Source organism: Rhinichthys klamathensis, unplaced genomic scaffold (assembly GCF_029890125.1).
Source record: "Rhinichthys klamathensis goyatoka isolate OS25496 unplaced genomic scaffold, OSU_Roscu_1.1 h1tg000613l_1, whole genome shotgun sequence".
Taxonomy (NCBI): domain Eukaryota; kingdom Metazoa; phylum Chordata; class Actinopteri; order Cypriniformes; family Leuciscidae; genus Rhinichthys; species Rhinichthys klamathensis.
This window is the reverse complement of record NW_026607066.1, coordinates 456,630-468,782: the sequence shown is the minus strand read 5'-3', so window position 1 is coordinate 468,782 and position 12,153 is coordinate 456,630. Positions and strand designations below refer to the sequence as shown.

The window sequence follows — 12,153 nt, the reverse complement described above, 5'->3', positions numbered from 1 at the left end:
CGGGTTTTTGCCGGTGTTTACATGGCCGTTCGTGACCGGGTTATTGCTAATATCCCGGTTTTGAACGGGTTATTGGCTGCATGTAAACGTAGTCAGTGATTGTTATCAAAAAGTTTTCCCTAAACATTCCCGTCTGTCTGTCATTGGTCAAACAAACAGACAGCACCGCCCGAAACTCGTGCCATTGGTTAAGCCAGCGTTGCTGTTGCCGGGCTGGCCGTGATGCTCAAACAAACAGAGCAATGATGGTACATAGAGTCAAATTGTTTACACTTTTCAGGGAAATCAACCTATGAATGGATTACTTGCTGTCTCTACCGGAGGAAGTATTTTAATGGACTTTTAGCAAAGTATTTCACACAAAGCTGTAATGCTAATCAGATTTTATGTGCAAGATTCAGAAAAGTGAGTGGGAATTTATGCAACCCTTTCTCAAGCCCCTCTACGTTGTCTTCCCAGAACTGCTCCCTTCACATCCCTTTCCTTTGCCATCTTCCTCTTCTCTACTCGCTGGTTAGTTCCAAACACACTCAGTAGCTGCAGACGTCACTGTGCTCATACACATGCACAGAGATATGAGAGGACTCCGTCATTGGGCTCCTCTGCATCTGGGAAATGACGCCGCTAGAGCGTTCTTTCAAGGCATTGGCTATAACTCTACGAACAATGTGGATTTTACAATAATCTGTGTAGCATCAGTCTGAAACAATATTTGTTCAGCAGAGATGTGTTTTATAATAGCTATGTACTTTTGTGCATTGGTGAAGAAACAATAACACTGAACCCACTGCACAAATTAATAGCAAAATAGAACAAAGTTGCAAAATAAAAGCAAAAATAATAATTATGATATAAATGTTAGAAATAACAGCCATAAAAATATGTCCCATTTAAATTGAGTGTCAACTAAAATAGGAGACTGGGCTGGTTGTAACATTGGGTGCGTTGTAACACTGCCACCTCTTAGGAATTACACCAACGTTCAAAAGGGTCAGTAAGATTGTTATATTTTGAACAAAATGAATAATTCTATGTAGCAAATATGAATAAGATGAGAAAGTGATAGTAAAAAGACTTTTACTTTACTTAAAATTTAAATTAGTGCTGTCAAATCGATTAATCGCATCTAACATAAAAGGGTTTTGTTATATTATTTGTGTTTATATTATTATTATAATATTTATATATTATATATATATGTCTCTGTGTGTGTGTGCGTGCACGTGTTTGTGTGGTTATACACATATATATATGTCTAAATATATGCTCACACATATACACAAATATATATGTCTAAATATATGCTTGTGTGTGCATATATATGGTGGTGTATGTTCAAATAAGGTTTAGATATCATATTTGAGCAGACGAGAGGGTTGTTTTATGTATTTTTCAATATTCTTTCACACTTGTTTGATAAAAACCTTTACCTATTTTTTCTTTTTTTCTTAAATGGGATGGAGAAAGGGGTTGACATACAAATAATCTTGAACAAGTGTGAAATAATTTACCCAGTTTGTAGATTTCAAAAACAGCTTATATGGAAACAAATATGGAAACATTATGTCAAAGTTTGAAATAAATGTTTAACACATATTTAAAACAGACATTGAAACAAGACGTCACAGTCATCCCTGGCCTCCCCTTTTTAGTTCACAATTTTTGGCTTTACTCCTGAAATCATGGTCTACACAGAAATGCTCAGTGTATTTTAGCCACGGTTTGTGTGTATTAACAAGTGTGTAATAGTTCTATTTTTTGCTCTCACAGCAAGCATGCTGAATGAGATCTGCTGCTTGTCCCGAGAGGCGCAACCCAATGGCCTTTGTTCTACAAGGAAGCTGAGCATGCTCACTTGGTTTTTCCCACAGAACTGGGCTGATTCGGCCCTCATTACATTCACACCGGCTCCCCTCCCCTCATGTGCAACGTCAGAAGCATTTAGCCCAGTCACTTCCTTCTGTCAACCCAACCTATTATTATTCAGGACATCCTTTGAACACCTCCATATCCAGCATCCCTTCCTACCTCTTAGGTTTAACAATGTCTACAGGTCATGAATGGGATATGACAGTGCCATCCTAGCACAAGTGACCCCACCTCACTTTCATTGTGCAGACCTTATTCCACACGCCTCTCAGCAGTCCAGCATTGTCATATCAGAGACGTAATCATCCTGGGAGGATGCAACCTCCTCCCTACTAGTTCTCCTTACTGTAATAGCTGAAACATAAACCAGATCCATTAGCTGAAACATGTAGGCAGGCTCTGAGATGAATTTGTGGAAGGAAGTCCTGGCAGACATGGAGAATAGAAAGATCCGAAAGGGAGAGACAAGCTGCCTTGCCAATTGTCTCGAAGCAGGAAAGAAGAGAAGCTGACCATGCTTGATAGTGTTGAAGAAGAAAGTGGATGATTAGATCAAGGGATGAAGCACATAAATGGTGCGTCTTCTGGAGGATATTACCTTTCCAAAAATGTTATCTTCACCTCTCAAACTTGTGTGAAGACACCATACCTTACTGAGCTGGGCTGTGTTTCTCAAAAGTATCATAGGCCTACCCATGGCCTACGATCAACTTAGATCAACTGAGAAACGCAGCCCTGGTTGATAACATCACTTTGAAACCTGACTTTCAAATGTGTGCAGTCACAGATCTACCAATAAGGAAGTGTGTTAAAGAACATTTACAGTGGTTTCCAAAAGAGGGATTCACTTACAGGGCTTGTCCCAATACCCAGACTTGCTGTCTGTGCACTTGTCTACTAGCCTGGTTAAAACCACACCATTCTCGGTTGTATGAGTTATGGTCTGGCAAAGCGTCATAGACAAATCATTTCCAGAGGGGCGTCACCAACGGACGTCGCGGATAGACCTAAAACCAATCAGAGCGATGAAGGAGATGACGTATGCAGAGCGGCGGAGAAATGTCTCCGAGTGTTGTTCTTTGCTCGGTTTTAACTAAAAGGAAACGTTCAAATCGCTTAAAACAGACGTGATAGCTGATTCGAACGAGTGATGTTCGACGGCGGCATCCATCTTTGTAATGTAGGCTACAAAATTTGCTTCAAAATCCCAGCGCTGTCGTCATCGTGTAAAGCCCGCCCCAACGTTTCTGATTGGTGCCGCGATTTCGACGGATTGGAAATGGGCTTGAATGAGCTCTTTGCCAGACTAACTTTCAGAGCAAATCTAAATTTGCCGGAAGTTGTCTGGGTTTTCCCAGGCTACTTGTCTACATGACTTATTTCCAGAGTTTGACCAATCAGAATCAAGTATTCCAGTGTGCTGAGTAATACATAAATCCTGCACTATTTCAAGCTAAGTTGCTTAATCTGAATGATAGCATATCTCTCAAACATTGCCTCACTGCACAGTGAAGTGAATTTATTATTAATAAGATGTTAGTAAATGACAAGGATAATGTCCCTGGAAGTGAAAATTCAGTTGACATCTGAGACAAATATCTTCTGTAGTCATCTTATCTAACTTATCTAATGACAGTCTCCAGATATCATTTTTGTTCTTCACTGCCAAGACATTTTGGTCTGTTCTGCTCATATTTTGCTAGCTTATCACTTTTTCTGAGTCCAAACAGACTGTAACCGTTTCACTGTGACTGATTAATAAGCATTAGAGAGACCAGTTCAAAAGACCCCTACAGTCAGGCCAGTGTTATAAATGATCTGTACAGTGAAAGCAGTCTGGCTGATGGAGAAGTGAGTCTGTTCAAAAGCAAGCATCCTGAGGATTGACTGCAGACAGGCTTACACCTCTTTTATCAACCCCGTAGTCTGTTGTACGTCTAACACAAAGGTTGTAAACAAACACTTCTAGTCAACAGATTCCAGCTAAGGCATATTAGCTTGGTTACGTTTAGTCAATCAATTTAAACGTTATTGACTAAAAAATACTCTAGATTATTAAATCTTTTTACCATTTCAGTCTAATTTAGGCCTACACTGTACTTTTTAGTTTTTGTATGTTCAGTGCCAACTTCTAACCACATCTTGGGTAAGAATGACCGCGAAAGTGATCTCACCCCAAAACTTAAAAATCATTCCCAGAATCCCCCAAGCTAAGAAAGCAATTGTAAGTAGACGGTGTTGTTTTTTTGCGTGGTGACAATGTTCTGAACTAACTAAAGGAACACTGGAGAAAGCTCTGCTGAAACACCTGATATTAACAAACTTCTACCCATCATGCAGTTTATTCTTGGCTAATTTGATTTCGATTTCAGCAACCAAAATACACTAATGTTAAAAAAAATTGTTTTGATGTAATACACTAAAAAAATCTTATATGATCAATAAGTTATGACAACATGTTTTTTTTACATTAACTCATCAAAATAAGTAAATACTTTTATTCAGTAAGGCTGCATTAAAAGTGACCTTGAAGACATTTGTAACGTTAAAAAAGCATATTAGAATGATTTCTGAAGGATCATGTGACACTGACGACTGAATAAGTAATGATGCTGAAAATTCAGCTTTACCATCACAGGAATAAATTACATTTTACAATATATTAAAATATAAAACAGTTATTTTTGCAATAATATGTCACAATATTACTGTTTTTACTGTAGTTTTGATCAAACAAATGCAGCTTTGGTAAGCATGAGAGAAAATCATACCGACCCCAAAAATTTGAATGGTCAGCTCCTTTTAGTAGATTTCACCATGTTTGCAAAAATTATGCAGATATTCTTCACCAGCACAGAAACTGCACAATAAGTTTGGAAATTAAATCAATGCCTACTTATCACATAAACTAATGTTGACAGAATATGCTTACAATGTCAGAAGGCTTAAGTCTTGGTTTGTTTGACTGCTGTTTCAAAATGGGCAAATCTGTTTCTTATGCTAGTATTTCTCAACTGTATACAACATGGGGATTTCTAGCAGTAGGTGTCTGTCTCATTTGTGTATTTTCTTTGGCAGAGGGCAGCTTGATTTGTGATTGTGTTTCTCATGTGCATTGCCCCATGGTGCTTTTTGAGCTTTTTTTGAACCCAAACTCAGGCTCACAGAGCCCTGTTGAATCACAACATGCACAGCATTTTATTTCAGCATTCCACTTATTTCAGGATGTCTTACAGTGAGTGAGTGGATACAGACATAGAAAAGATAAATTATATAGATTCCAGTTATAGTCTGCAGTTTTCAACCTTCGATGCACAAATGTGACTTGGTGATGATAAATAATCTCTCTGACAACATATTATATAGTGACTTTAGAGTGTATTTACCCCCATTATTATCATACAATCCGTGCTGTTATTGTAAAAAAAAAGATTTGGCAGTCACCTGAAATACAAATAAATGAATGCTAAATAGAAATATATATTTTTTTAAAGCTATTAAAAATGACAAAAGCACATACCAAAATTAAACTTAAATCAAAAATTAAATTAAAACAAAAAATATAAAAATAAAAACAAACTCAAAATATAAATACTTTAATAGGCCTATATAAATAATACTAAACTTTTAATAAATAATACTGAGATTTTGTTATTGATTCTCCTTCGTCTTCGTGCTGTTTAGACAGCCAACCCATGACGGAAGAACGTACTTTCTAAAAGCGTACAAGATGGACTGACCGGCAGTCCTACTGGTATGCCTGGAGAGGGAGCAGCAATCCCTCGAGACCCACACCACTGGATTACTAGATCTGGAGTGCCTCACCAACTTCCTCGGTGAAGTAGAAATCGGTAGAAATGAAGGCACGCCTGCCTGGTGTGGGTCCTTGGGGGAATTTCGCAGACTACTTGGAGTGGGTGCTGATGAACTGCGATTCGCCACAGACCATCGGCATACACGTGATTCACCAGCACCACTCCTAATCCAGAGACCAGCCTGTCATCACCCAGCTGCACGGACAATGAGCCAGAGCCCACCGCAGATGGAGGTATTCAGCCTGCCGCAAGGAACGAGCCGGAGCCGACAAAAAGGACAGAGCTTGACAGCGCTCCCGAGCCTGACCCTCGACGATCGTCTGACCAGTCCTCCTAGAGTTCAAGGGAATTGAGTGGGCCCCCGTCCACACTCTTGGCACAGAGGGTGAGCTGCCACTGGACTTTATTTTTTATTTATTTTGATAATTGTTTTGAAGAGTATGATCCCCTGCCTCCTCTGATTCCACCCAGCATTAGTTTCCCTGTGCCTCCGCTGGTTCCCCCCTGCAAAAATTATCCTGTGCTTCCAGCATCCCCTCCCAGCCTTCCTCGCCCACCTCCTCTTCAGACCTCTACTAGTTCCTCTGCCCAGTTGCCACGGTCTCCCTTCAGCCCCTCGATTCCTCCTCTACCATCCCTCTGTTGTGTGGATCCATCTCGGGCCAGCAGTTTAACAACGCCATCTGGATGTATGGATCCCCTGGTTCCGCCTCCAGCCACTGATCCCGTCATTCCACCTCGGCCCATCATCCAGATACCTCCTCCCTCCCTCGGCTCCACCTGAGACCATCGGCCTTACTGCTCCACCGGGCTCCCTCGACCCTCTGGCTCCACCTCGGTCGGACATCGCCTCGCCTATGCCATGACTTGCGAGCCGTCTGCTGTGCGCCATCTGTCCACCCCTAAGACTCCGTCTGGCTCTACCCCTGCCCTCAGTCGCTCCGGCTCCACCTCAGCCCTCCGGTACCCTGGTTCCACCTCGGGGATTGCCGCCACGGCTCTCCCTCCCTCCCTCCTCAAATGAACTCTTTATGGTGTGAGGACGCACCTTCCGGGAGGGGGAACTACTGTTACAGTTCTAGTCTGTGTTTTGGTTCTGTGTTTGATTAGTCATTATGTTCACCTGTCGTCTCATTAATTCTATCATTAGTTCCCTTTGTTTGGTCCATGTATTTACACCCTGAGTTCTCCTTCATTCTCTGTCTGTTCTCGTCAGTGTTACGTTGTGTTAGTTTGGTTATATCTCTCTGATCTCCTGAGCTTTTGATAATAAATATTATTATACTGATTCTCCTTCATCTTTGTGCGATTTATACAACCAACCCGTGACCCAAAGCAGAAATTAATGTTAAGATGTTATTATAGGCAAAATCCTGGAAAACCTTGAAAGGAGTGTTTTTGAAGTCCACTGTGGCAAAAAATTCAGACAAATTGAGCAACTGGACAAGAAGAGCGATTGTCAGATCAAGAGGTCAGTTGCAACACTAACAGAGTTTCAACGCTCTGGCTAAAACTGGAGACACTATCCAGACATCAGTAATTTCTTTAACACTGCTCTTTGGGAGGGTGACTAGACTAAAACCTTTCAGAAGAAAATATTGTAGTCTGACAACACTAAAACTGACCTGAAAGCCAAATGTTATGTCTGGCACAAACCAAACATAGACTGACACCGAAGTACCACAATTGCTATCAAGTGTGGCAGAAACATGTTCTGGGCTTTCAGTGGGAGGAAGTGGAAAGCGTACTGCCATCAAAAGGGACATAAATGGTGTCATATACAGGCAAATATTTCTTAAAATCTATATAACAAAGATTCATTTCCATCAGGACAGCAATCGAAAACACATTAGGAAGCCCAGCCTTGAAAGTTAATGCTAATGGGAATGAAAAATTAAATCTAGGCTATGTGTTTCAGTCTGATATATTCTTATACATTTTTTTTAAATTGCTATATAAATTACGGACGGACGGACCACTTCTTTGGATGAGGGGATCTTTGGAGAAGATACAACCCAGAATGCGTCAAAGAAACAGCCTGTTCCCATCAGTTAGCACAAAAAGCTTTTGATCCTGAGGTATTAATAACAGAATAATATACAGCCGTGTAAGTTTTATCAAGAGAGCCAGCACTAAAGGACCAGAGAGAGAGAGAGAGATAAGAGTGCTGTTTAAGACACATAACACGGGAAGTTCTGCTGATGTGAGAAGAGCTTTGTTTGGTCTTTCGGTGTCACAGGCACAGATAATTTAATACACTACTGGAATGAAATAATTCAACTCCCCAGGCCATATTTCTCGTCAAAGTCAAGAACCCGATGCTGATAAACAGCCAGTCCTCCAAAAGCTCCAGGAGAGTGAAAGATTGATGTTTGAGAAAATACAGCATTCATTTCAAAGAAACTTGTGAGTGCAATGGCTCACACTCCAGTACTGCAGTTTTAGTTTCTCTGCATTTCGAATAAAAGTAAACGTACCAAAAATGCTAATCAACAATTATATAAAACTGAAGGACAAAATTTAACTAATTACAAAAAGGTGAATTTAGAAAAGAATAGAATAGAAAAAAAAATCGAAAAGTACAAAGTGAAGCATGTGAAATTATAATGACTTTGTCTAAGCAAACTAAACAAATATGTACAAGACATAATAGAGAAGTGGACTTCATGAATCCTTCTTTGGAAGCGATAAATCCAAGTACTGAATCACACCAGTTCAAAATTGTGACAATATTACATAAATTACATAATGATGAGTTCATATCTGGTGGAAAGGGATGGAAGTATTCTGCATACTCTTGCAGGGTTGCGTGTCAGCAGTAGAGGGTGTGACTAATGTGCCAATGAAGGACCCCTGTATGGGCCCCAATGTGGTCCATTCAAACAGCCCATTAAACTAAATATAACATTGCTGTAAACTGTAAAATTCTGTTTTGATCATACTTCAAATGTACTGTAGATCAATAAAATAAATTGTCAAGACAGATATCCACAGACAATTATAAACTGTCAATATAATCAATATTTAACATGATGACTTCATCAGTTTCTGGATTTTAGATATGCTCATTACAAAATAATAATGATAAAAAAGAACAAACAAACAAACAAATAAATAAATGGGTTCGCCGTGTAGACAAACTGCCATTTCAAATATTCACCACAAGATGGCGCATGGGAAGTTGTTGCCCAAGAAATGCACAGAGCGTTCATGCTGTCTCCTGACGTTAAACCTTTTTCTCATCTCATCTCTTTTTTTCTGTTGACGTGACACTGTCCCTTCATGGAAAAGATATTAAACCATATGAAATTATAAGCATATTTAGAATTTCCTTTTGAAAGAAATATGGAATTATAGCCTTCATATGTCCCCAGGGCTGAATATCAAGTCCTGACTAAATTAATTGCTCAAGTCAAATAATAAAATAATAAAACATCAGACATTATATCATAGTGGTCTTAAAGGGATAGTTCACTTTGATATTATTTTTTGGTATGTTTTAGCTTACCTCAAGGCCATCCAAGATGTAGGTGTCTTTGTTTCCGCACTCCGCAGTAGTTTCAATTTTGATATTTTTAGGTCAAACCGTTCTTGTCTGTCAGTCATCTAATGCAGGTCTACCACCTCAAAGAGCATGCACAGAGAAGTCGAAAATTAAACATGATTTAATGACTCGTAAATGTAAGTACAAATTGATGGCCTAAGACACGAAACGAGCGGTTTGTGTGAGAAAACGAACAGTATTTATATCGTTTTTACCTCTTGTAACCACAGCCACGTCCAAGTGATCTGAGGGCGTGGGCGCTTTGGTCTGCGAAAGTGACGGAAGTGATCTCTCGCGCGTGTACGTCACTCATTGTTTACACAGAGATTTCGGAAGTGTTACCTTGCTTTCACTGTGAAGATCTAAACATATTTAGATATACAGGAAATCGCAATGGAAGACGTTTTCGATATATCAACAGACAACGTTGAATTTTGTTCACAACCATATTTAGATCACTTCCGGCGCTTTCCGGCGCTTGCGCAGACCGAAGCGCCCACGCCCTCAGATCACTTGGACGTGGCTGTGGTTACAAGAGGTAAAAACGATATAAATACTGTTCGTTTTCTCACACAAACCGCTCGTTTCGTGTCTTAGGCCATCAATTTGTAGGCTACTTACATTTACGAGTCATTAAATCATGTTTAATTTTCGACTTCTCTGTGCATGCTCTTTGAGGTGGTAGACCTGCATTATATGACTGACAGACAAGAACGGTTTGACCTAAAAATATCAAAATTGAAACTACTGCGGAAACAAAGAAACCTACATCTTGGATGGCCTTGAGGTAAGCTAAAACATACCAAAAATTAATTTCAAAGTGAACTATCCCTTTAAAGATCTGTCTTAAAAATGGATGCTTCTCGAAAAAGAAATATGCTATAAAATATAACTTGATTTAAATATGCAAAATTAGGCTCTAAAATAAGAATATAACTAGGCATACATTCTAATAATATAATTTTAAAAATTCCCCAAAGTTTCCTTAAATAACATGTCTACAAAGTATCATTTCTAGACTATTTTTGACCACAACTAGAATTTAAGGACAATCCTGAAAATTAGAAACTGAATGAATGAACGAACGAACGAACGAACGAACGAACGAACGAATTCCTCTCATACTATAGAAATGTTCAACAGCTTTTGTTTTGAATTTAACTAATACCTCAAGGCACTTTAGGGTCAAATATAAATTATTAGCATTAAATCTACAAAATAGAAATCAAAACAAAAATCTTATTAACACTAGTGAATAACTTACAAAAGCAACATCAAATATAGAAAAGAAATCCTATACAATATAATAAAAAAATCTATATAATAAAACTTTCACTTTTATTTTTAACCTAAAATCTTTATGCAGAAAAAATGTCATGTATATTTTCATTTGTCTACTCTTAGACTCTTTAGTTGTGGAGTAAAATTATTAATGAATGAATATGTTAAAGATATACACTGAATAAGAAGACAACATGAGGTGTGTTGTATTAAATTTCTCTACACAACAACTGATCTGTTTACCCCAATTGATATAGACAGATTAAATCCACATAACCTGATCACACGATGAGTGTACTGGAAGTGTGTCAGTGCAGGCAGAGATTAACATAAGCATTGTCTAAACCATATTCTGCTGAGCAGTCAAATATGCTAATCTATAATCTATCCTATAAAGGCACCTAAACGCAGTGTGCTCACTTTCCCAGACCAAACAAACCTACAGCGAGGGGTGGAGAAACAAACCAGCGATCATGAATGGCACGGAGGGACCGGACTTTTACATCCCCATGTCTAATGAGACCGGCGTGGTGCGCAACCCATACGAGTACCCACAATACTACCTGGCATCGCAAGGGGCGTTTTACTGTGTCGCCGCGTACATGTTCTTCCTCATCATTACCTGCACCACCATCAACGGCCTCACGCTGTATGTGACCGTTGAAAACACGAAACTTCGAACCCCCCTGAACTACATCCTTCTGAACTTAGCCGTGGCTGACCTCTTTATGGTGTTTGGTGGATTCACGACCACCTTCTACACCTCCTTACATGGATATTTCGTTCTGGGACGTGCCGGCTGCAACATGGAGGGCCTGTTCGCTACCCTCGGCGGTGAGATCGCGCTCTGGTCTCTGGTTGTCTTGGCTGTTGAGAGATGGGTGGTCGTCTGCAAGCCCTTCACCAAATTTCGCTTCACGCAACTCCACGCCACCCTCGGTGTCGCCTTCTCTTGGACAATGGCCTGTACGTGTGCCATACCGCCTCTAATCGGATGGTCCCGCTACATTCCCGAGGGCTTGCAGTGTTCGTGCGGAGTGGATTATTACACGTTGAATCCTGAGACTGATAACGAGTCTTTTGTTATCTACATGTTCGTCGTGCACTTCTCGATCCCTCTCATGGTCATTTCTTTCTGCTACGGCCGTCTGCTCTGCACTGTCAAGGTAGCAGCCGCCCAGCAGCAGGAATCCGAGACTACCCAGAGGGCCGAGAGAGAAGTTACCCGAATGGTAATCCTCATGGTCATCGCTTTCCTAATATGTTGGCTCCCCTACGCCAGCGTCGCCTGGTATATCTTCACCCACCAGGGGAGTCAGTTCAGCCCCATTTTCATGACCATCCCAGCATTCTTTGCCAAGAGCTCAGCGCTCTACAACCCGCTCATTTACATCTTCATGAATAAGCAGTTCCGTCACTCCGTGATGTTAATATTGTTCTGTGGAAACGATCCATTCCACGACGAGGAGGAAGCAAGTTCCACCTCAAAGTCCAAGACAGAGACCTCATCCGTCTCCTCCAGCTCTGCATCTTCTGCCTGAGGGTCACGCTCAAGGTTATTTGCGGAATACACAATTCAACTGCCTGCTACCTGTGGCAGCAACTTCCCTGTAAGGACATATGGAAAATTCTGAAACGGCAGAT

General features: G+C 40.2%; 1 protein-coding gene across 1 annotated transcript; it reads left to right on the top strand.

The window, feature by feature from the left end:
• The first annotated feature begins 10,917 nt into the window (after nucleotides 1–10,917).
• rhol (rhodopsin, like) lies at nucleotides 10,918–12,153 on the top strand. Its single transcript, XM_056240794.1, has one exon. It carries the CDS (start codon nucleotides 10,983–10,985, stop codon nucleotides 12,048–12,050), a length of 1,068 nt encoding a protein of 355 aa, XP_056096769.1. The 5' UTR covers nucleotides 10,918–10,982; the 3' UTR covers nucleotides 12,051–12,153.